Below are 25,447 nucleotides of genomic sequence, written 5' to 3'. Positions count from 1 at the left end.
GAGACATTCATAGATTTTTTTTCCTCTTTAGACTGTTTGTCTCATGAAAAATAAAGTTTAGGGGAGAAAATTATGTTCACTAAAGGTTGCTACGAAACTCATAAGGAATCTGGGGTTGAAGGGTGTGTATAGATAAGTCGTTGTTCTGTTCTAGAATTCTTAAATTCCCTCAAGTTTATTTCAAATATCTTAGTTGTAACCAGTAACATTGTAAAATCAGTTTCAAGTCATCCCTTTTGTCTGTTGATTATCGTTCCTAGTCGTTTAAGCTGCAGTAAAAATCATTCAAGTTAAGTAGATTTATTTTTTACTTTTCTCTCGATTTATCAAAACGAAAATCTCTAAATGTTGCGGATCAAGTTGAGTTGACAAAGAATGAAGATGTATGAAGGCGCAAAAATGTAATTTATGTTATTTTTTTAATTAACTTTCAATTAATCCGATGCTCTTATAAATTAGAAATTAGGTTTCATACACGAAAATTAGCTTTAATTTTAATGTTTTAGGAGATTTTTAGGATAAAATAAGATTGTTTCTATATATCGAAATTTCTATATATCAAATTTTTTTTCGGCAATTTGCTACTTCGATATATGGAGGTCCGACTGTATTATCATACAGCAAACTCCCGATTATCTGCTTAATTAGGTGACACGAGTGCCGCGGATAAATCGCAAAAAGGCTAAAATGAGGGACAAATAAGATAAAAATTGTCCTTCCTCAAAAACGTAGCAGCATTGATGCATAATACTTTCTTCAAACAGTAAAAATGGTTTGTATTTTTGTACCACAGAACTTAACTTTAGCAAAGAACAAGTGTATGTACGATGAAAAAGCACGAAAAATAAACAAATAAATAAAACAAAAACAAACAAGTGTAAATTTACAAAAAATAATTGTAAATTTACTTTTCGACGAAAGAAACAGCCATTGTATTTGCTTTTTTTTACTGCGAAAATACATGTTCCTGATTAATGGTCGATTTGCCGATAATCGGGAGTTTACTGTAATTATAACTAAACTAGAAAATCTCCTATCAAGACATGGCGGGTGAAAATGCTTCTACATTTGAACGAAACGATTGCCAGTTTGGTGATATTTATATGCAGTGAAACCCGTGTATGACGATACTGTCAATAACGATAACCTGTATGTAACAATTTTTTTTATTTGCCCCAGCAAAATGTCAGCATGAACCATCAAACTGTCTATAACGATAACCTGTCTATTAAGATATTTTTATTAGATCCCAAAAGTATCGTTGTAGACAGGTTTTACTGTAGTTGAAATTTTAACATTATTTTCAGTGGATGAACCCATTTATTGTTGAACCCTTTTCTGTTTCTTCATTCTCCTAAAATGACAGTCTTACCAGTAAAACAGTCTAGATCCAGTTCCGCCTGTTCAAAACAAAACATTTTCATGCAGGTCAAACATTACCGAAAAATATTATCAAATGATCATGCTATGGCGCGAGTTTCATTGTTGATGACGTCAGGAGTGTTACTCCATCAGTGAATTCGTTATTATATTTATGAGGATGAAACAATGATATTCATTGCAAAACTTGAAAATTTTTGGAAAAACCTGCACAATACTTTTCAAGGCAGTTTGCTTCTTTTTCTTTACAAATCATCTGAAAACTTTTAGATTTCTTATACATCAAATGAGTTAATAAACAGTTTCTGTTGAAACAGTATGCATTTCATTCAGAAAAAAAATTCTTCGGTGCCTTAAAAGGGGTATTAACCAAGTTTAAATCTAGTTATGGTTAACAGATTCCTAATCTCATCCGCATGATAACATTGAATACACTCTCATAAATGAGTGCCCATAGTATCTCATTCAAAAAAAAAAAAAAAAAGGAAAAATACCTACCCATAGATCTATGTTGATATGAATATGAATTATTGCTTGCACTTCTTCGAACACCAATATCATCGGACGACTTCATCTATTGAAAAAAAAAAAGGTCACATTATGCTATAGGGTGGGGAGAAAAAAATCAACATCAAATATAAAATACTCATAAGTTTTCAAACTTATACTTTCACACTGGCAGCTAAACTTCAATTTAGCAGAATAGTGAAAGGTTTACAAACATAGTGTAGGTTCACAAACATACTTGGCTTTACTTGGCAAAGTGAAAGTAACTGTGGTTACCTTCACTTCGATAAAAATAGATTTTATTTATCAACTATTAATTTGCTACATTTTTTTGGTCTTATTGTGCCCCCCCCCCCCAAAAAAAAACAACAACACATTCTTGAGGAATAATTTTGGGTTCAAATCAATCACATAAACTAAAAATTTGTAGTCAAAGAATTTGTAGTCAAAAAACATCGTCAATTTCAAATTTACATAAATTATTGTATTTAATCATTGATGTAAATTTTTATCTATAGCCTCTTTGTTTAACTCAACCTTGTTCATCAAACTACAAAACTGGTCCAAAAGAAGGTTTTACATTCTATGGTCCTTCAGTTGTCTTAACGAGTTGACATTTTTTAGAAAAAAAGTTACTTGTTTCTTCAAAGCAACTTAGCCGCATACGTGTTACTTATCCCAAGTCTAAATTCTCACCTTTGTTACCCTAGGCAGGAGGCCTCTCTGAATCGATATATGAGCAGCTTCGTCAGTGGGGCATTCTTTGAGCATTTGTACCACTTCGGTGTGGGGCAGTCCCCGAATATTTCTACCGTTGATCTCTGTCAGTATATCCCCTTCTTGGAGGTGCTGGCATCGACTATGGTCCAGAATTTTTTTCACCTGGAAAAAAACAACACTCCAAATTCAGAAAAAATAATTTGCCCATCAGCCAGATATACATAAAATTGACTAAGATTTGACTACTTAATTCTCCAGGGTTCATCCTCTATTTGAATGAAAAAATTCCATGACTTTTCCAAGACTTTTTCATGACTTCATAAAAATTTTCCTGACCTTGTTACATGGAGAGAATAGTAGACTATTCAATATCAAACTTGCCAATTTTTGGCAATGAGCATTAACAAAATTTCTATGTGAACGCCACTACCTCATTGAAGCACTAACTCATGATTGAAAAAATATCAGTGTACACCTAAAAATCTAAACTATTATTATATCTTTATCATATAAATTTAAGTAAAGTAAAATACAGCGAAAGCAATACAATGATAATCAAATGTCTAAAAATTTCTTTGTAAAAGGGCAGAATGATAATGAATGGGAGAAAGGTTAAATGAATCATTACTAGGTTTCAATAAATTTGCTTCAAAAGTTGCATTTTAGTGTCAACAGTGCATTTAATCATCCACATAATTAGACAGTATTTTGGTTCTTTAAAGTAAACCCACATACTTCAGTAAACTTATATTTCTAACCAAATATTTATTTAAAAAAAAAAAAAAATCAGTAGCGAATTAATCTTCTGATTCAAATGCACTTGTTAACTTATTTGCACATTTTCAAATGCATATAAATTAATAGCATTGGATTCCTGACATTGAAGGTAGCAGTGGGTCGCATGGATTAGTTTTTCAGGCCGTATGTTGGGCACTGCTGTTTTAGAATATTAGAATTCCCCTATTTTTGTATTATATCTCCTGACTAAAGATCTTCATTTTCTAAAACTTTCAACAAATTGAGATTAACTGATGAATTTAGTAATTAAGTTTTTATGAGTGATGGAAACGAACTTGGGTGCAATTGAATTGCGTTTTTTGAGTGGGGGTGGCAAAATCAAGAAAGTGCAAGTTCTCTACTATAGAACATAAAGTATAAAAAGTGTTTAAAATAATGGTAAATACGAAATGAGTGATATCCAAGCAATAAGATCACACTGGAAAATGGACGAGCGGCTGCTACATAAATGGATGTAATGAGATTTCAAAATTCAGATTTGTTTTTGGGATCGTTCAATTTTCCAGTTTTAATAGCTTTTATATGTGCAATACTGTTAAATCGCTCTAGATTTCTAATGCTCTTTTAGCTACTGTTACTTTCTCTTAGTCCAGGACATTTTTCCACGACTTTTAGTAAATTTCCATGACTTTGAATAAAAATTTCAAATTTTTCCATGACCTTTCCAGGTCTGAATTCTGCTTATTTTTTTCCCATGACTTTCCAGGATTTCCATGACCCGTACGAACCCTGATTCTCAAAAATCAAATTAAGTTTTCACGCATTTCACACGGAAGTCAGATCCATCTCTCGTCAGCTATTTTTCGCTAGCAGATTTCAAGTACCTTTTGCCCGTAGACGCTGTCCGCTATCGTGAATCCGAATCCGGCCTTCCCCTTCACTATCTCCACGGACAGGAAATCCGGCTTCTCCGGTCGCGCCGGATCGTAGCCGCTGCTGAGGAGATCCGCGGATCCATGGCGTTGGGTCAGGAAAGAGTTCCTGCTGCTGAGATCCGGCATGGATTTGGCGGAGCGGGTGGTGGCAGAGTCCACAGAGTCCTGAAATGCAAACCAAAGCTATGAACTAGGAATCTTGGATGGTAGCCATTGACTACCAAAAAACCAAAAAAATTGGTAGTCTGATCATCTATACTAATACAGTAGAACCTCCAGTAAGGGACACCTCTGAATAAGGGACATTTTTTCTGGTTCCAGACCAGGGTTTATGCTACGATCGCATTTTTCGCAAAATGCGAAAACACTATCTCAATTGCGAAAGTAAAGCAAAGCACTTTCGCTTTTTTGCTCAACTAAAAAATAAGTTAATTTAAAAAAAAAAGGAAACTTATAATCCAAGACAGGAAGCACGCATGGCGATAGTCAACTTAATCTTTAAATCTCAGTAAAGATGCTTAAATTACAATCAAGTTCAATACTTTGTCTTATCCAGCATTATTTCCCCTCAAAAACTGCATTATTAGGAGGAGGAGAGTGCAATTTTCTAAAAACCAAACATATGTTTTCTTAATGATAAGCATAATCCAAGACTTTTATTTTATGCTTAAAAAAACGCTGCTGTACTAATTGCTTTAAAGATATCATAGAAGAAATTTTCAATTATTTTAAAATGGAGATGAAACACAGAGGCATTTAGAAAGATATGAGAATGTAAACATTTTTTAGCATTTTGCTAAAACTTTTTCCTTAATTTTAGCTTTTATGCTAAAGAACTTTTGAACCGAGCTTAAACCCTGTTCCAGACCCTTTGAATAGGGACGTTATATTTAAGGGACACAGAGGAACAAATTACAAAAAAATATGTACAAGTGCATAAGAAAGAGTGAATTTACTATAATTCAAGTTTCACTTTTCCTCTAAAAAAAAAAAATCAAGGATAGTTTAACATTAACAGATGTTAAAAAACAAGTATTTATTGTATAAGTCTTGCTGAAAGTTACATGCATGATTTGCCCACCCCGATTTTTACTCAAGTAGGCTCAGCGCCAAAGGAGAGGGCACAGAAACTGACTAGCTTTTTATGTACAACTTGAAATGTGAACACTAATTATAATTCACAATGTCTTGCATTGTAAATGTAAATTACATGACGAAGCAAATTCCTGTATTTAATTACTTCAAAATAATTGCTTTATGCTGCAAAACTTTGGACACATCAAATTTTTGACTAAATTTTAATTAAAGAAATAAAAACTTAAAAAAATTATTATGTGTGAATCAAGGGTGCCCATATGCAAAATTTAAAGGGGGGGGGCTCAAAAATATCCCCCATGGTTTAGCAGAATATTTTCCCCATGGAAAGCGATTTCAGCACATATTAGAGACATTAAAATTTGACATTTTTAATAATTTATTCATTAATGGCTGGAAAAGAAAGTTTTATACATTTTTCAAAGAAAAAAGCACTAAAAGCAAGGAAGTTCTCATTCCCATATAGGGGGGGGGGGCTCAACCCCCCCCCCCATATGGGCGCCCTTGGTGTGGATTTTATTTAGTTGTATATGAAAAATGAAAAGTATTTAATCTAAAATGTTAATAGTTTAAGTTCATTAAAACAATTATACTGAGTTAACACACTGCATGCATAAACTAAAATAGCTCCAAAGAAGGGACACCTCTATTTAAGGGACCTAATGTCTGGTCCCATTAGTGTCCCTTATTGAGAGGTTCTACTGTAACATAAAGCTGAAGAGTTTGTTTGTTTGACCGCGCTAATCTCAGGAACTGTAAAACAAAGTTAAAAAAAATCCAAAACTGACCACAATTTCGACTACTACTGTATATGAAAGCACTCACAAAGGTAAAAAAGAAAGAATAATAATGAAGGTGTGGGTTATAGAGGATACATAATCTGCACCCTTGAAGCATTTCATTTAGTACTCATTAGTCAAATCACATTCATGCAAAATTTTACCTGTGAGCAATTTCCGCAGATGTCCTCACTGACGGCATTAGTCGTGACGATCTCTGTGTTCGGATCGTCGGGGTCGAAAGGCAACGGATACCCTTGGTTGACCTCCAGGACGACAGACTCGCCTACGGGGATCGATTGAAACAGGCTGACCACTTCTTGGTGAGTGGAGCCAAGCACACAAACATCATTGATCGAAACCAGAACGTCACCTGAAAAGGTTAAAATTGGTCGTTAATTTCTCAAATTATGTACAGGAAGAATTAGGTTTAATTGCAATTATAACTCTGAAATGTTTAAGCATTTCTATTTATCCATGAACTTTTTAAAAACCACATTTACCTGCATCAGCAGGCATGCCGTGAAATTACCGAAAAATACCGGAAAAACAGAAGTTGGAAAAACATATCTTATATATTTAAACGAGCAATTCATGTGGGTATGTATATATTTCGTATCTCGGAAACGGCTCTAATGATTTAGATGAAATTTTGGATTTAATTGTAAATTAGCATTCTAAGTTCATCTACATCAGTGTTTTTTCTGTAAAAACGCTATTTTTTTACAAAAAAAAAGGTTTTTTAATACAAAGTCTAATTGAGTTAAGCCTTGAAGTAAACTGTGAGTTGACGCATCAGGCAGAAGATTTGCAACCATAACAATGAAAATTCGTCTCTTCTCACTTTAAAGTTTTAAACTTGCTTAGGGTTGCCAGTCTTGGCTGATATTGGCCACTTTGGCTAATTTCAAATACACTTGGCTGAAAACAAATTCAAAAGCATTATGTAAGTCGATGTAAGGCTTTCTTCTTTTTTAAGCGAAACTATTGCTTGACTGTCCTATTTTATTTTATTTATTTTCTTTCTACACTTCAAATAGTTTAACATGTTTTTTAAATCACGCATCTAAATTTTATTTCGAAGAAACGTATGTCTTGAGACTGTAACTAAAAGTACTTATTCAAAAAGAAAATCTCGATTGGGATAAAATCGTGAAACACATCATAGTATGAACCATAGCAAAACTAAGGTCAAAATATTTTAATTACTGGCAAGAAAATTGTATTGTGGAAACAAACGTAACAGATAGTTTAAAGCAAAATGTTGCTTTAATTACATTCAGAATCTTCTTTGTTTGGTACTTTAGTGTTATTAAAAGGTTGAGTACATAATATTTCGTAACAGTGAAGCTTTTCAAGTATATTTGGAAAAGTATTGAACCTTAAAAAAACACAATTTGACAAAAAATAATTCTTTTAAAGCCGAGCGAGGCTCGGTCGTCCAGGTACTTCAATTTAAAACAATATATATATGTTTGACTTTGAAATAAAATGCGAGTTCAAAACATTATTTATTAATATCAATAAACGACTTAATTTTGTTAAAATATTATTGAGCAATAATATTTTTATTATTCTGATAAGAAAAATTAATTGATGACAAATAATTTTATTATAAAAATTTGATTAAAACAAAGGAAGCATTTGTAATCCTAAAATAAAAATATTCCACAACTACATGAAGATCTTTATACAGCTATGTAAGGAATGAAAAATGAATGTACCTCTTCAAAAGAAGTTTAAAATAATTTATTAAGCAAATTATAAATTAATCATTATAAATGATATTGTACGAGGCGTATTTTTAAAGTAAGTTCCGTTTTGATATAAAAAAAGAACGAGTACAGATAGAGCAAAGAAATTTATTGCACAAAAATCTACCATCCTTACGCTATTTTTTGACATTGCTCCCGTGATTTTCCAAACATTTGTCATAGCGTGGTACAGGTTTTTGTATACCTATTCATAGAAAATTGCCGCCCGTGTAGTCAGCCATGGGATAACATGTTCTCTGAGCTCATTATTGCTGTTGTGCCACAGACCATCTTAGAAAGACTTTAGATGCCGAAACAAATGAAAGATGCTGCGAGCGAGGTGAGGGCAGACCAGAGGATGTTCAAAAACGCCCCAGCCAAAGCCCTGTAAGAGTCCTCATGGTTGACTAAACGGGCGGTAACTTTGTACGAATAGGTATACAAAAACCTGCACCACGCTATGACAAATGCTTGGAAAATCACGGGAGCAATGTCGAAAAATAGCGTAAGGGTGGTAGATTTTTGTGCACTAAATTACTTAGCTCTATCTGTACTCGTTCCTTTTTTATATAAAAACGGAACTTACTTTAAAAACACGCCTCGTATATTCGGATTGCCTTTGGTCTAGGTTGGTCATTATAAATAAGGTGTTGTATGTACTGTATGTGTTTATCACACTGGCAGAGACAGAATTTAATTACTTGGGGGGTAAGAGGTCATCACAGTGACTACAAACTACTGTAGTAAGATAGCACTGGGGTTGACCCTTGCAGCTCTGCTACACCACTGGTTTATCAAAATAAAGTTAAGAGGCTTCAAACCTGTTTTGAGCTTTCCATCTTGCCAAGCAGGTCCATGAGGAACGACAGCTTTAATCTGCAAGAATTCTTCCACTTCTCCATCGTCTCCTCCCACGATGGTGAACCCAAATCCTCTGGGTCCTTTCGTCAGATTCGTCCTCAGGGGCCTACCCCTCAACTCATTGGGGTTATTCGTGAAGACATAGGGTGGATGATATCCTTGCCCACGCACTGTTGGGAAAAGATAAGAGTCAAGATCAAAAAATAAATTGCATGGTATGAAAGAAAAGCAACAATTCAGTTACAGGGTGGCGACAGGAACTGGAAAAAAAAGTTCCCTGACTTCCCTGATTAAGTTCACCAAATTTCCCTGATTTACGTTACTTATAATAATGGTTTCCTTTCTTTGCCCTACCTGAAAAGCATTGCATATTAAATTAAATGCAGTGTTTAGAACGATTTATGCTGTTGATTAAAAATATATTTTGATAAGATGCTTCCCTTTTTTTTGGTAAAAATAGTGTATTAAAAATTATCGGCAGAGAAATATTGTAGGAAATCTAAAACAAATACTTTACTTCCAGGAACCAGTTAACATAAGAATTCTAAGAAATTGTTAAGACCACTCTTGAAGACATATCTAATCATGATAAAACTAAAAAATTTAAATGGAAATAATCTTGAACTGAATTTTCAAGCAGTGTAAGTGTTGCTGCAAGAACAACAAGTGATAGTTAAAGTATAGAAGTAATGTAGTTGGACTTACGTAAATAATACTGTCGTCTGCAGGTAAACAGTAGTATCTGCAGAGATTAGTTTTCGAGATATTTGAAGAAATGTGTGGTGGATTCAGTACTAACAATAGGAAAATGTTAGAATTAAGACTTTTTTTGCGCCTCTTTCTCAGCGTAAACCAAATAAGTGAGTATGTACAGTAAAGAAAACGTACCATAGAATGACAAAAATGTTTAAAAAAACTGCTGTTACTACTCTTAACCTGCACAGGGCAGAATAGACATATTTATGTAAAACAAATTGAAATCTTCCAACAACCAGTCATATTGAGCTATTTCCTAACCAAGAACTTAGGTTTTAATGAATGGATACAGAATTTTAACTATTAAAAAACAATAAAAATATATTTACTTATTTACACAACTCAATTTCAAATGATTTCATTAATTGTCGAAAAAAAATCATAGATTTCTTTAGTAACAAACAACATTGAAATGAAAAAAAAAAAAACAATTAGTAATAGTTTCAAAATATATATGTATATGGTTTTAAAATAAAAGAGTTTTCAAGTCTGAAAAAAAAAAAAAAAAACCCCTGCGTGTAATTTGAAGTGACAGCGAATAATACCATGGCAAAAAAACAATTTTGATTTTCAGTCAAAATTCAATTTTAATACAACAAATAATTGGTGAAACATTTGTAAGGAACTAAAGTACTTCACTTTGCAAAGAAAAAAAAAGATTTTTTTCTTCATTTGATCAATTTTCCCTGAATTTTTGTTATTTTTTCAATATTCCCTGATATTTCCCTGATTTTTCCCTGAGTGATAAAGTTCCCTGACTTTTCCCTGATCTCCCTGATTTCCCTGATCTGTTGCCACCCTGAGTTAGGACATATTTTTTGAGAGTTAAGAAAAATTGAACAAATAATATCATTACTCACAAACATAAAACGCAATCAAGCAAATTTCATAACAGAACATTTTCATGACTATACGGACACTTTATTATATGTTATGAATTACAGAAAGAGATTATTTCAGATTATTTTTACACTAGAAAGTAGCCCGTCAAGGTATGATGGGTGAAAATTGCTTCTTCTTCTTCTACATTTCAACGAAGCAATTGCCTGTTTGGAGATATTTTTATAGTTTAAATTTTAACCCTAACTCCAGTGGATGAACCCTAAACTCCAGTAGATAGCATTCATAGTTGACCACTTTTTCGTTTCCTCATTCCCCTGAAATGACAGTCTTATCAGTAAAACAGTTAAGTTGTCGGATCGAGTTCAGCCTCCTCACAATAAAACCTTCTCCTGCATGTCGAACATTACTAAAAAATATCAAATTATCATGCCATGGAACGAGTTTTCATTGTTGAAACACGCAGGTTACTCGATCATCAGCTATTATTCATATGAGGATTTATATGTTACTGTTAAAGCCTACAATTCAGTTATTTTATAATTCAGTGCAGATTAAAGTTATTAAAATTTAACATTTTTAATAACTTATTCATTGACGGCTGAAAAAGAAATGTTTTTACATTTTTGCAAAGAAAAAAGTATTAAAAGCAAGAAAATTCTAAATTCTAAAGTGTGTGGGGGGGGGGGCTTGAGCCCTACTTGCCCCCCCCCATATGGGCGCCCTTGCCCACACGTCTCCCTAGAACTCCACACGACCCAAAACAAATTTCGCTGGGGAGTTTTGGCGCACCCCCGTATAGTCCAGACTTATCACCCTGTGGCTTTCACATCTTTGGGCCACTTAAGAGAGCAGTACAGGGGAAATGTCTCCATTCGGACGATGAAGTGAAGATAGCTGTGCAGGACTTCCTCAGAAATCAGCCCCGATCTTTCTACAGCAAAGCCATCGACCTGCTGCTGCAACGCTGGGACCTGTACTTCAACATCCATGGCGATTTCTTTTGACTAACATTAAAAGTATTACTTTTATCCAGCTTGTTCACTTTTCATTTGGGCAACCCTTATATAAATGACTAGCTGTGTTGCCCGGCTTTGCCCGGTTCACCTTGAAAAAAATTGTGTCAAGTAAAATATATTCAACAATAAGGCGTTAAAGAAAAAAAAATCATGATTTCAATTCTAAACAATGACGACAGATATTAAAATACTTTTAAGAAATTAAATCCAGAAAGATGGATTTAAAAAGCGCAACCATGGAAACACAAAATAAAACAAGTTTAAGTAATTAAAATGCTAAAGAAAATGGTTCACAATTTGAATGGAATCGAGATTTTTTAAACTTGATTTAAAAAGGCTTGTAACTTTTTTTCCTTTTGAGATAAAAGCTTATTTTTCTGACCATAGGTCGAAATAGATCTGGAGTAAAAAAGGTCGCTTTTCCAATGGTGTCAAAAAGAAAGCTGTGGGACAATTCCTTCACTTTTTATTGATTTATTAAGTGAAGAAAGTAGTGCCTAAAATTCAGCTAAGCCTAAAAAAATTCGAGCTAAAAACGCAAATAACTCCCGCCGTAATAAAGTTAGAGCATTGAAACAAATTGCGTAGAATGCGGATAATTCTACCCTTTCTGACGATATGTAATATTAATATGTGCAAGTAATTTTTCATCCCCATATTTGAGAATTTATGTGAAAATTAAACGTAAATTGGAATAAAAAAAGAACTGTTCATCAAATTTTATTTGAACTAGTGTGCAAACCTTTTCAGGACTTAAAGGAACAAACTGTGAAAGTTTCAGCGCAATCGGCCGGGTAGTTCTCGAGTTTTGAGAGTTCAAACACACAAACGCTTTTTGGGGGACTTCATTTTATACTATGTAGAGAAAAGTTACTTACTGCCTGAATATGGCTGACTACTCTTGTTAGAACGCTCATCCTTTGAGTTGATATGGCTGCCATTCCTTTGAAGATTTTCTAAAGTTTTAGCTGCATTTGGTGGGTTGCTTCTAAGCCTGTCATCAGGAACCCAAGGTTCTTGCCCCATGGAACCCTTTTGTGGTTCTTCATGTAAGGCTAATAAATAGAACATAGAGTTACATAAATTGTGAATTTTGAAAAACATGTACTTCATACACACTAAAGGAAGAAAATAATTCTGTGTATTAAACCCTAGGTTTAGCATGAACATTTGTGCAGCCCATAGGCTTATCTAGATTCTAGTTTCGGAGGGGGAGTTAATGAAATATGAGCACACAAATCAGTGGATTCATAATATTCAGCACCAAATATAAGCTTTTGAAGATCTACTCTTGAAATTTCTGGAAACTGAAGTCCGAAAGATAGTTTTAGGCATCTCTGGTCCACATTTGGGGAAGGGCGAGGCATGTAAGAGGCACAGTCAAGGCCGTAAAGAGCCAATGTGGCCTCTAGTCAGTTTTGTTCAAAGCCCCCCCCCCCAAAAAAAAGAAAAAAAAATGAAGAAAAAAAGAAAATCAAAACTGCTTACTGGAAAACAATTAACCTATTTAAATGCTGCAACAGTAAACACCAAAATAGAAAATTTTACTCCTGATAATAATTTAAGTCAGAAATACTACTTGTTTCCACTTGTTGTCTTGATTCAAAAAAAAAAAAAAAAAAGAATGCGACACAGAAATTGGTACATCAAAACCAGTTTTTCATAAATTGAAACTATGCATATTCACAGTATTGAGCTTATTTTAAAGCAACCTTCCTTGTTTTTTGATTTGTGAAATGATTTATAACTTCATCAAAGTTCAAGTTTTTCGAACTAAATTTAATTCTTTACGTTTTTGCTTGTTCAGAGTGCTTTTTTTTTCTTTTTTGCATATTTATTTTTTCCCCTTTTTTCTTTCTTTCCTTCTTTTTTTTTTCTTCTGCGTCAATGCTTCCGGGTCTCCCAAGGCCAGGGCCCCTAGTTTCCAATTAGGCTGACATGGCCTCTCATTGGGCCTGGGCACAGTACTAAGCAGCACAATTAAAACAAGCTAGTCATTTTAACTGCACCAGTTGGTATAAAGACATGCAGTTTTTCATGGATCCCATATAATTTTGCTTCTGCTATGTAACACAAGGGTATAGATATTTTACAGTTTTATTCATTCTATTAGAGTTTGCATGATTCTCAGATGAAGGTTGGTGGAGCTTTTGGAAAACTTGGTCCCCCCTCAAGTAAGAAAAATCCTGAAGAGCACCCCTTCATGTAGTGATTTAAATTTAGCATAATTATTGAGTGCACAATTTTAAGTTACAATACTTTAGCAAACAATCGCCAAGCATCAGATCAAAGGTTCACTGTACCCATTCAAGGGGAGTTAAACATAGAACCCTAACTCCTTAAGAAAGTTATTTTTCAGTTTTATAGATGTAAAATAGTTAAACCAAGAGCTTTCAAGTGACACCAAATCCACGTTTCTATGTAGATTAAAAGCAAACGAAATTTTCTCTAAACGTCAACTTCAAAAACTCATGTTCTTTTTCTAGAAAACTACTTCTCTAATCACTTTGACCTTTTCACCACATTTTATTTAAACGTTCATAATTATACTGAAAAGGAAGTTTTGCTTTAGGACTTACACTTTTCCCTAAACGGAACCTTCCTTTTTTTTTCCTTTTAAAAAGTAACTTGGAGTTAAAATTTCAAATTATAAAATAAACTGAACTTGCCTCAAAAGTTCACTTTAGTAAACTCTTAAGATATCTTTTGAAAACACTCTGAAAATATAGTAAAAATTTGTGTTCTTTTGTTTCACAAATTACGATTTATTGTTAGTTGAACTCAATCTTGAATGAATCAAAGATCCAAGTTCATTATTTTTTTAAAGTTTCCAAATATTTTTTGGATGATTTTATGGTGAAAAGTTATTTACAGACAAATTAATTTTTTTGTGTCAAAGGCGTCGCGGATATAACATATTTTCTTGGCTCAAAGTCAATTGGCTAATATTTCGAAACCATTAAAGTTCTTAAGAGAATTTTAATTTCTATTTCAAATAAAAAAGGTTTCCAATAAAAAAAAATCGCATAAAAATAAACTTTGTGCGATTTCTTTTTGAGTAGACATTCAAGGAAAAAGGTCATGTGACGGGTCGGTACAGGAAATAGTCCCCTGCGACGTCCAAGGTTAAAAGTAAGAACAATAAGTGATCTGGATTGCTCAAAAATGAAATACTTACATCCAGTTGAAACTTTACGTGCTTGTATAACAGGGTTTTCATACTGAGTTCGTTTATTTACATGGCTACAAAAAATAAGAGAAAAGAGTGTAATTTTTCATTTTTTATTATTCAAAAGCATTCATACTCGTCAAACTGGCAAACATAAAAAAGATAAAACTTACTCAATATAATAAGTTCCATAATGAGGATCATCAATTTTCTCCCAACCATAAGGAAGCTCTGGAATAGAAACAGAATCATTAGCACACCTTGCACTTTTAAATGTAAATCCAAAATGTGATTTTACAATGGAAAACATACAACAGAAAAAACAGTATTAAAGCCATGTAAGGCCACCAGTAGTGGCCACTTCTTCAGTAGTAGCCACTTCAAGATTTAAAATGCAGTAGTAGTAGCCACAGTGAAGTATATTTTAAAACTGTAGGTTTACAATATTAATTGCCTCTCTTGAAACTCAATGAGCGTTTTATAGCCCAATGCTTTCTAAATCTTCCCCATTTCTAAAAATGTCAGAATTTCGGTTTGTTCAATTCTTTATCCATTTTTTCCCAAACCTCATATTTGATCCGGTATTGGTCACTCCAAAATCTGAATATTTCAGTCGTAGCCATCCGACATTCTCCCATCCGAAGAATTTACATTACTTACCTTAAATTCAAATAACTGATGAATAAAATGGATTCAACATGATTGTTAAATGAAGTGCCGACAAAAAATCACATTATTATTGTTCATTTCTTTCTTCAAAGTACAAAAATAAGCATGAAGTGGCCATAGCTGAAGTTTTACCTTAGTTGTTTTTTACAAAATATTTAATATCCTTAATTATAAACAACAAAAGGTCAGAACAAGAAACGAAACACAAATTATTCCTGTTTCGACATACTTTTCTATTTATTCCAATTCCATATGAAATAAGTGACAAATCTTACACAAAAGCAAAATAATCCACTGATTACGCAAAATGAAAAACAGTCCTCTGGTGAAAAAAATAAGAAGGCTTAGGAGAAGAGGAAAATCAAGCTCAAGAAAACAGAATTCTGCTGCCTGGCACAGATACTGTGAAGGAAAATGGCGTTCGCACAATATTTCTCAAAACTACCTATTCACTACTAAATTTTGAAACATTTTATCCTGTACAACTTCGTATATCAACTTCAACTACTTTTATACAGATATTCCCGAAGTTGCTTGTCCAATGATCATAACTTTTGCTCATCCAAACTTACAGTCGGCCCCAATAGGCTTCAATGATCGATGCTCTACTATACACATTAGGGTGGTTCAAAAAAAAAACTTACAGTCCAGGAAACCCCTTATTTTTTTAGACTTACTAATAGTAATATGCTGTAAAAGTTTTAGCTTCTTACTCAAATTTTAATAAGGTGCTCAATAACCCTTCCAATTAACATTAGCCGTAGCATAGAAAATGCCACGAATTTAGAAATATTTAATTTCCCTAGCTGTTTTTTTTTATTTTTAGTAAATAATCATTTTATTGCAATGCATGTTCATATTACTAGAGTATATTATGATACGTAGCATTGTTTTTTCAGTTTGATGTATATTCTAACCCCCCTCCCCATACTGAAGAAGTTTGGGGGAGGGGGCTGAGCACCCTCTTTCAGTTGAAATAAGAAGCTGAAATTCTTCCAGTATATGGCTATCCACAGGTCTAAGAATACTGAGGGGGGTGCCCTGTTACCTAGGAAAAACTTTTTTTTACATGTATTTTTGAACCACCCTAATATACATACATACAAACAACTAAAAAACTCACATATATTTAACATATTTGCTTAAAACATTTATCCTAAAAAAATATTCAATAAATCATGCACCTGATATTCATAGAACTTGTAGGTAAATGAAAAGAAATCAGAAAGAAGTAGAAATATTGAAACATTCAGTAGTCCGTCATTTTGTGTTACTTCACATGTTTTTAAATCTACTCACCATTTTCATCACATTCTGAAACGGGCTTCTTATTCTTTGGTCTAGGATCCAGCCATTGAGAAGTCCCAGTATTATGGCTGAAGAGAGAAAGAATCGATTACCATCAAATCATGCCAACAACTTCATTTTACAGCTGTTCCATGAATTAAAGGGAATCAGTTTCGTAATTTCTGCTTATTTTTCTCTTTCTCATTATACTCCTAGGAAAAATCTTGCCTTTTGCTAAAGATTTACTAAAAAAGATTCATTACCCTAACACAGGGGCGGCTTTTCAGCATTTTATTTGGGGGGTCGAGTTTCTTAAGTATGAATTATCTTAGTACAGAACAAAACACATATTGGCTAACGGCAATTAATCATGATATGGGGAGAAATTGTATAGTTAGAGCCCCAGAAAAGATATTTGTTGATGTGAGATTTTTTTTTTCAAAAATAGTATGTATTTTTAAAGAGTATCTATGAAAGCATATGCATGGGCGGATTTATGGGGGTTCAGAGGGGGGCAATGCCCCCCCAGTTTTGGGAGGACTTTATGTAGTAACAACACATCTTCCAAAAATTAAAACAAAAAAAAAAAAATCATTATTTTTTCGTTTTTGAATAGTTTAGAAGAGTATGGGTGGATTTATAGGGGGGGGGGGGCAAAGAGGACAATGCTCCCCAGTTTTGGGAGGAGTTTATATAGTAACAACTTATCTCACAAAATCTTATAACAAAAAATAAATCATGATTTTTTTCTTTTTTGAATAGGAAATTAAAGTTTATTTTTTCTTTTAAACTTAAAATAGCCGTTTCTTACAAAGTTTGAACAATACTGTACAAGTGTATAATCTACTACTCAATTTCAGAGGCTGGAAAGTGCAAATTATTCATAGGTTCTAAAATCCCTGAAAAGAATTGGCGCAGTATAGCCTACAAGGGCTCTTGAGCCAAAAACCCAATTTAACCAACCAAACCTTGAAAATAATTAGACAAGTCTTTGAAACTCCTAAGCAAAGTGTGCTTCAATTTTATTTCTTATCAAGTGTATAAATTAAGAATTGTTCAAATGGGTAGTATGTTACTCTCTTGATACCTATTCTCTAAATCTGTGCACCATTTCTTTTAAAGTATTAACTTGCATCACAAAGCACTTTTAAAGCATAAACCTTTAAAAAAAAATAAAAAAAAATTGCCTATTATTTCCAATTAACCCTTATAAGACTTCAAAATGCAGAATTTTATATCCATTTTTGATAATTTCCTCCGGGGGGGGGGAGTAACCCCCGGGCCCCCTAAAACTGGAGATATTCTATATCCCACTTAAAAGGGAGCACTGCGTCACTCTATCAATACCAGCCCCCTCTCTTTTAAGGTCAATTTAAAAAGGACAGCATGATTACACACAGTAATGAAAATGACACATAAAAAAGTAAAGAATGGCCTTACGCATCACAGAAAACAGACAAAAACATGGGAGGGGGAGGGCAATTAAAAACGTTGCTCCAAAAAAAAAAATTCCTGCCCCCCAGGAACTCAGTCCTAAATCCGCCTATGAGCATATGATGCATTGAACAGCTGAAATGTGTTTCTAGAAGAAGAAAGTGATGAACACTCATTAAATAGACACACTTAAAAAATATGAGGGTAACAATGAATGTGAAATACTAAGGCATTTTCCAGTGAAAATCATACAACCGCACCACTGCACGGGCCTCTCATAACTTAACTATTGTTACACAGAGCACACAAGAACGAGATATTTAGCCTATATGAGGAAATTACGTCTTTAGTTAAACTGATGAAGAATCGTTGGTTAATTTTTTTCTGTTCTGAAAAGGACAGTAAAGGCTTGATACATTTCCTTAAAAAACGGAAAACAATTGCTCATGTCTGAAAATGTGTCGAGTTTTCATCAACCATTACAAAGAACCAGCAACATTGTTTTTTTTGAACATTAATTTGGGATTTATGTAAATTGAATGTGCTCATTTTTTATCATTCCTCTCAAAAATTTGGGGGTGCGACCGCCCCCTCTCAACCCCCCTATTTGCCGCCCCTGCCCTAACATAGCATGTCTAAACATGGAAGTTAAGGACAAAATTTTATCGAAGCAAGTTTTGAATAGTTTCTCGAATCTTTCAAAATTCCTTGTAAAATTTTCATACATACTAGTTGCGCAGCATGGCTTTGCACGGTCCACCTCGATAATAAAAGTTATGTCAAGTGACGCGTGTTCAACGCTCAGGCTTGAACAAAAAATAAATAAATAAAAATCAGTGAAATTTTGCAGCAGATTGCGGAAAAATTACCCAAAAGTAAACATTTTAAATCCCCTGATTACAGAAAAGCCTTTAAAACAAAAGCAAGAATTTTACTTGTTCATATTCGAGAAACAAAAATGGCAACAGCTCTTTCGTCTCAATGATTTTCTTCAGGCTACAAATTTCAATAAAAGCACTGTTGAGGAAAGTTGAGTTGAAGCACTGAATAATCATTTGGATGGAGGAAAGCCTTCGAAAATTAGAGATTTTTGTCGAAATCCAAGTATCATATTTAATAGTTTTTAATGGATATATCCGCTGATTATTATCGGAGGATTATGTTAAATAGCCAAACATAAAGACGGGAAAATGACGAATCCATCGATACCTGGTTCGATGTCAGTTCATTGGCGTTCGGGAGAAGTAACTCGGATATAGATGCGCTCAGTTTTTAATTATACAAGATAAAAATTGACGTAAGATTGAAAAGAAGATCAGGAGCTGATTTTCCGTGAGCACATACATAGCAATCAACGTAAAAACTCACTCTATAAAGTATGGCTCCCCATCGTCAGTATAAGCCTTCTCCCAGTTCTCAGGCAAGGGGCCCAGGTTTTCTTCATCCTCAGATGTCCCATTTTTATGAGGCTTCGTTTCATCCGGAATTTTATGTTGGGTTGATCTGAACGAGACGAAAGAGACGAATTTTACACAAGTGCTAACTTTCATTGGTATATTATTAAAAATACAGTATGGAATAAAAATTGCAGCACTCATTAGTTATTATACAATGCATTAGTTTAAAAAAAAGTGTAAACTATACAGAGCTGCCAACTTTTGAAAAACTAAATTAGTACTGTCTGACCACGGATTGTATGGAAAGACAAACATCTGTTTTACAGCCCGAAATGGACGAATTTGTTATTTTTTAGCGATGCCAGCTTTCGCAGAAGCAGAGTCTCATTCGAATGAGCGGAATACTGGCATCAAATTTTTACTTTTCCCCCTCATTCAGATAGATTCGTCTTATCTGGACGTTTGAAAATTCCATACAATCCGTGGTTGGACAGTAGCAGAGTTTTATATGCTGGGGGGGGGGGGGGGGGATAAAATGGCACATTTAATTACGATTGCAACACTTAGTACACAAGCTTTGTCTTCAATTTATGAATTTAGCTACACCATTTCAGCAGATTTCTCAGTTAGCTAAATGCGGTTCAGCCACCATTTAGCTAACCATTTGCGACGATATCTGCCTTTGGCTTGGTTATTGGCTATTCCAGACTGACAGGTCTGTAAGAAGGAGGACTACTGTCTTTTTTTTTTCTGAAACCTCCCGCGAATTTGTGCATGAGTCAAGTCTGCTCTGTTTCTATTAAAATAGGGATGGAAACTCGGAAGTAAATGTTAACATTTTAGTCACGTTTTCTTTTGGAGAAATGAAAAAAAAAAAGAAAACCAACTGCTATTTCTTCTTAAATACGATTTTGCCCCATCCAGATCGGGTTCGGACAAATTGTTCCGATATAAACGAACAACATTGAATCGGTAGTGATGTCATTCGGGCGATTCACTCATTTGAACTGGATTGAATTTTGGTTAGTTCCTGCATGTGATAACTGTGAGATGTTTTCTAAAGTTTTCGTGTGTGGCAACAATGCTTGTTGTTTTGCATAAGCGATTAAAAATTTCGAATATTGGTTGTTCCACTATGTGTTTTTCACGTCTATATAATGCTGCAGGTTTGATGGCTCTCTCTCTCTCAACGTTTTCTGTGTGTAATGTCTGGATGTTAGTGTTGTTCAGTCCAGTTCAAAAGAAAAATGCCGTAATTATACTGAATGTTCTATTTTGTGAAGATGCATTTTTTCTAAGGTAATTTGAAATAAGTTGTTAGCCATTTTGATGAGATGTTGTTTGTTATTAGGATAATTTTATATTTTTAATGTTTCTGTTGAACTGGATTCAATGTAAGTTAAATACATTGTCTAAGTAATAGCTTATCCAATATGCTAAAATAAAAGGATATTTTTTTTGGACTTTGTCATGTGCTTTTTTCATCTGCTACTCTGCTGAATATTTCCGAGGTCTGAAATGCTTCTTTTCAGGTCTACAGTAAAAAGATGCAAAATAACATGTTCAATAGTTCTTCCAGAGTAGCGTCGAAAAAGACATTGATACAGGGTTCATACTCAATTTGGATGAAAAAAATTCCATGACTTTTCTAAGACTTTTTCATGACTTCATAAGTTTTCATGACCTTGTTACACGAAGAGAATAGTACTATTTAAGGTTAAACTTGTGCCCATTTTTGGAAATGGGCTTTCGAAAAACCTTTATGTGAGTGCCACTACTTCATTGGAGAGCACAATTTTGCAAGCTGTATGTTGGGCACCACTGTTTTAGAGCATTGGAATTCCCCTATTTCTATTGCCTGACTAAAGTCTTCATTTTCTGAAGCCTTCAACACATTGAGATAAACTCGGATAAATTTAACAATGAACTTCTTACAAGTAGTTGAAACAAACTCGGATGCAGTTGAATTACTTTTTGAGGGGGCGTGGCAAAATCAAGAACGTGCATGTCCACTACTACAGAGCATAAAATATAAGAAATGCAAAAAATAATGGTGAATTCAAAATTAGTAACACCCCAGTAGTAAAATCACATTACAAAAAAAGGACGAGCGGCTGTTACAGAAGCGGATGAAATTGGATTTGTTTTCGAGATTGTTCAATTTACATGCAATATTACTAAATCACTCAATATGTCTAGTGCTCTTGTTACTTTTTTACTGTCCCAGACATTTTTCCATGACTTTAAATTTCCATGACTTTTAATGAAAATAATTATTTTCCATGATTTTCCAGGTCTGAAAGTTGTTTATTTTATTTCCATGACTTTTCAGGATTTCCATGACCCGTACGAACCCTGTTGATAATAAGTGCGAGAGGAAAGGGCCCTTCTTCAAACTGTCACCCCTTTTAAAACTGGAATCTATCCTGAGTCAAGGATGGACACAAGGAAAGGGGATCGAACTCTCCTTGAGACAAGATATAGGAATTCTCCCTTGAAATATTTTCGATACCGAAGTTCCAAAAACGTAATTTTAGACCATCTTCAATAATGTTACGAAAAAGAGGGTTCTCCCTCGAATTTGTTCAGAATGTGTAGTCTTGAAAACGTAATTATTGAACATCTCTTAACACTCAAGAATCGAAACTTCGTACAGGAAGTTTTTTGAAGTTTCAAAAACTCAATTTTGGACAATCTTCGATGACATTAGATGGGGTTCAGGGGCTTTCACTTGGAAGGTTTTTTTTAATTGAAGTTCAAAAATAGTAATTATAGGACACTTTTGATAACATTAAGGTAAGAGATGGGGTTCAGTATACACTCCTCCAAAAAATTTGTTTAAAATAAAAATTCTAAAAAAAAAAAAAAAGAAACCTAATTTGAGAGGGTCTTTCATGATGTCAAGGGGCGGAGGCTTGAAAACTTATAAAAGGGTAAATTTCTGAAATCAATCGCCTTCTCCTTGAATACCTTCTGGAATGTCCTTGTCCCAAGTGCTAGTCTTTGTTTTCGAGAATAGACTGTAAACTGCAACCTTTGCATGGTACAACCAGGCAGCAATGTTCCTCTCAATTTTTCTGAGGGTATACTCCGATTAATGCATTACGCACAATATGTGTATGCGATCACATACATAATACAGTGAAACCTCAATAAGTAGTCGACCGGTTAAGTGGTCACTCCGTTTAAGTGGTCATTTTTCTTTGGTCCCGGAAAGATCTCATTCACAGTAATGTAACATGATCCTCCTTTAATAGTCAACAAATTTAATTCTACACCGGCTAACTAGTCACCCAAAAATTGTTTTCTAAAATTCCTTTTCCTTATCGGATCTTAGAAAATAGTGTCGGACTTAGTTGAAAGGCTGTTTGATAGTTGAATCTCGATCCTCCGTTCTGGTCGTTCAAAGCATAATTCTTGCTGTGGACTCTGCCAAGTGCCAAGAGTATGAATCAAACTCCTTTCAGCAAGACATACAAAATCAAATACTTGGAGAAAGTTAGTCAGTATTTAACATCCGTTCAAAGAACTACAAACACAGAATTTAAAGCTTGATGTATGTTAGAAGAGATCATTCTTTTCCCTAAGCAACAACTTCATGAGTCAACATTGAAGGATTGTATTAATGTACCGTAACTACATTAAAATAAGTTGTTATTTAGTAACGTATAAGTAAGAGAAAATGAAACAAAGTAACTATCATTAGTATTTTCCCCCCTTTTTAATATTTCCACTAATTTATAGACATTGATTACATAAGCTATTGTTTTTCTCACAGAATGCTACTGCCATTCATGAATATTTGTAAGGCTTTTTTTTTCTTCCTTAATTTCCCACTCCACATAAGTAGTCACTCCGCATAAGTGGTCAAAAATTTTTGGTCCCTTGAGTGATGACTTAACGAGGTTTTACTGTATGTCATAATATAAAATTTTTTTGAAGCTTGAGGGCATACAAGGGTGGTTCAAAAAACTTTTTTTCAGCTAGAGTTCAGGACACCCTCTATTTTTTTTAGACTTACTCATAGTATTATGCTGTGGAAGTTTTAGCTTCTTACTTAGATTTTAAGAGGGTGATCAATGACCCCCTCCATTTAACATTAGCCACTGCATAGAAAATGCCAAAAACTTAGCTAAAACTCCCCCAGTATATTACTATTCACAAATCTAAAAATATTGAGTGGTGTCCCGTTATCTAGGAGATATTTATTTTTTACATGTATTTTTGAACCACCCTAAGCTATGTGTCTAAAAAATGTTTGAAAGTATGCGGCATATATGGAGAACCCTATGGTAACACCACTGCAACCAGGTTACCGGTACACTGCATGAAGAACATCAGCTGCAAGCTAAATCGATATATCGAAGTCTGTGAGGGCGAAAAAAATCTTACTCTGTGCTGCCTTTTGTAGGATGACTAAATCCCGAAGACTCATTCTGTTCCGTCTTGGCAGTCATAGCTTCGACACTGGACCTGTTTCTTCGTCTCTTGCCCTCGGATGAAGGATGAATGCCGGGGATGATGTTACTGTTGTTGTTGCTGTAATTACTGGGACGGGAGTTCGACAGCGGACATTCTTCTGGTGGTTTCGGAGTTCCGTAATGGTTTCCTGTAAAATACAGAGCATTGAATCCTTTCGCCTGTACACCATACATTTATTGGAAAGCAGATCGATGCACAGTAGCCGATACTGAAAATTTTAAGCAATTCAAGAGTTTTACATTTTTATATCCTACTAAAATGTAACATTAAGGTTTTCGCTACAGTCACATTTTTCCCAAAATGCAAAAATGCTATCTCGGTTACAAAAGTCAAGCAAGGCATTTTCACCTTTTTACTCAAAAAAAAAAAAAAAAAAGTAAAATAATGTAAAAAACCATGTACAAGAAAAGAAGTAAGCATGGTGACTTCAACTTCATCTTATTACAAATCTTTCCAAGATGATTAAATTACTATTAAGTTCAACATTGCTAAATGTGTTTATAGAAAAATATAAAGGGTATTATATTTTTCTTAAAAACACATTAGTAGGATGGGGAGGGGGGGGGAAGGGACTTACATCATTTGAAAAATCAAACTTGTGTCCCCTCAAGAACAAAAATTTTAAATTTTACTGTCAAAAGTTTAAAAAAAAAGCTATTGTGTATTTATTTCTTTAAAGATGTCACGGCTGAATTTTGAATTCAATTATCAAGTGGCGAAGAAACACATTGAGGCATGAAAAAAAAGATATGCAGACACATTCATTAATCTTTCATTTTAGCATTTTGCTAAGGCATTTTTCCCCCTTCCAATTTTAGCTTTTTTGCTAAAATTCTTTTGAGCTCAGCTTAAACCCTGCATTAACATAATTGTTGTGCAAATTTGAACATTATCATTGCATTAGATGAATTCATATTCAAATCAAAATCAAATCTATTAATGGGGAGATCAATATTTAAAATAGCAAAATATTTATTTAAACATTGATCCTTGCTTCAAAAAATTGTAAGGAATATGTTAAAATGTGTAAGTTTTGGGGAGAAATGGAGTAAAAACAAATTTTCAAATCAAAAATTAAAAATTAATTGATTTTTGAAAAAAAAAAAAATATTCAAACATAGAGTAACAAAAAGAAAATTTGAGAAAATTAAGAAAAAAATTTGCTTTTGTAATGAAGTATTGTTTTCAACTTCAAAGGAGAAGAACACACTAAAAAGGAGGCATCTAAGGTTTTTTTCAAGGGGCAGGGTTTACCGATACATATCAGTTGATATATATCACAATATATATCCGATATTTATTGCAAAACTATCATGCTATTTTGATACAGTGAAACTTCGATAAGTCGTAGTTATAGGACATGAATTCAAGGTATCGAAAGTTTGGCTGATCGAAAAACAAAACAAACTATAGAATAAAATACTACCACTGAAACTCATTAAATTTACAATCAGACAAAAATTTGTCATATTAATGTATCAAGGAGATTATAAATCTACTTGATATAATGAACATGTAACATAATCACTATGGATCCTATGAAAATGGGCATTCATTTCATCTGCTGGATCTTAAAATATAAGGTAATTTTTACCACCCTAGCTGAAGTTCTTCCTTCTCTTCAA

At 33.8% G+C, this 25,447-nt stretch overlaps 1 protein-coding gene across 1 annotated transcript in view; it reads right to left on the bottom strand.

Moving 5' to 3' along the window:
* Positions 1–25,447, bottom strand: part of LOC129221082 (membrane-associated guanylate kinase, WW and PDZ domain-containing protein 1-like) — a 94,795-nt gene that overhangs the window by 28,209 nt on the left and 41,139 nt on the right. Inside the window, exons 5-14 of the mRNA XM_054855521.1 lie at positions 23,733–23,949; positions 19,312–19,446; positions 16,522–16,598; positions 14,727–14,784; positions 14,563–14,627; positions 8,730–8,939; positions 6,301–6,527; positions 4,230–4,445; positions 2,584–2,769; positions 1,879–1,954 (exon numbers count right to left, since the gene is read on the bottom strand). Coding sequence (XP_054711496.1) covers positions 1,879–1,954; positions 2,584–2,769; positions 4,230–4,445; positions 6,301–6,527; positions 8,730–8,939; positions 14,563–14,627; positions 14,727–14,784; positions 16,522–16,598; positions 19,312–19,446; positions 23,733–23,949 — 1,467 coding nt within the window. The remainder of the gene's footprint in view (positions 1–1,878; positions 1,955–2,583; positions 2,770–4,229; positions 4,446–6,300; positions 6,528–8,729; positions 8,940–14,562; positions 14,628–14,726; positions 14,785–16,521; positions 16,599–19,311; positions 19,447–23,732; positions 23,950–25,447) is intronic.

The sequence above is a fragment of the Uloborus diversus genome, chromosome 4 (assembly GCF_026930045.1).
Source record: "Uloborus diversus isolate 005 chromosome 4, Udiv.v.3.1, whole genome shotgun sequence".
Classification (NCBI taxonomy): Eukaryota; Metazoa; Arthropoda; class Arachnida; order Araneae; family Uloboridae; genus Uloborus; species Uloborus diversus.
The sequence above is the reverse complement of the archived record's forward strand: the minus strand, read 5'-3'. Positions and strand labels throughout refer to the sequence as shown.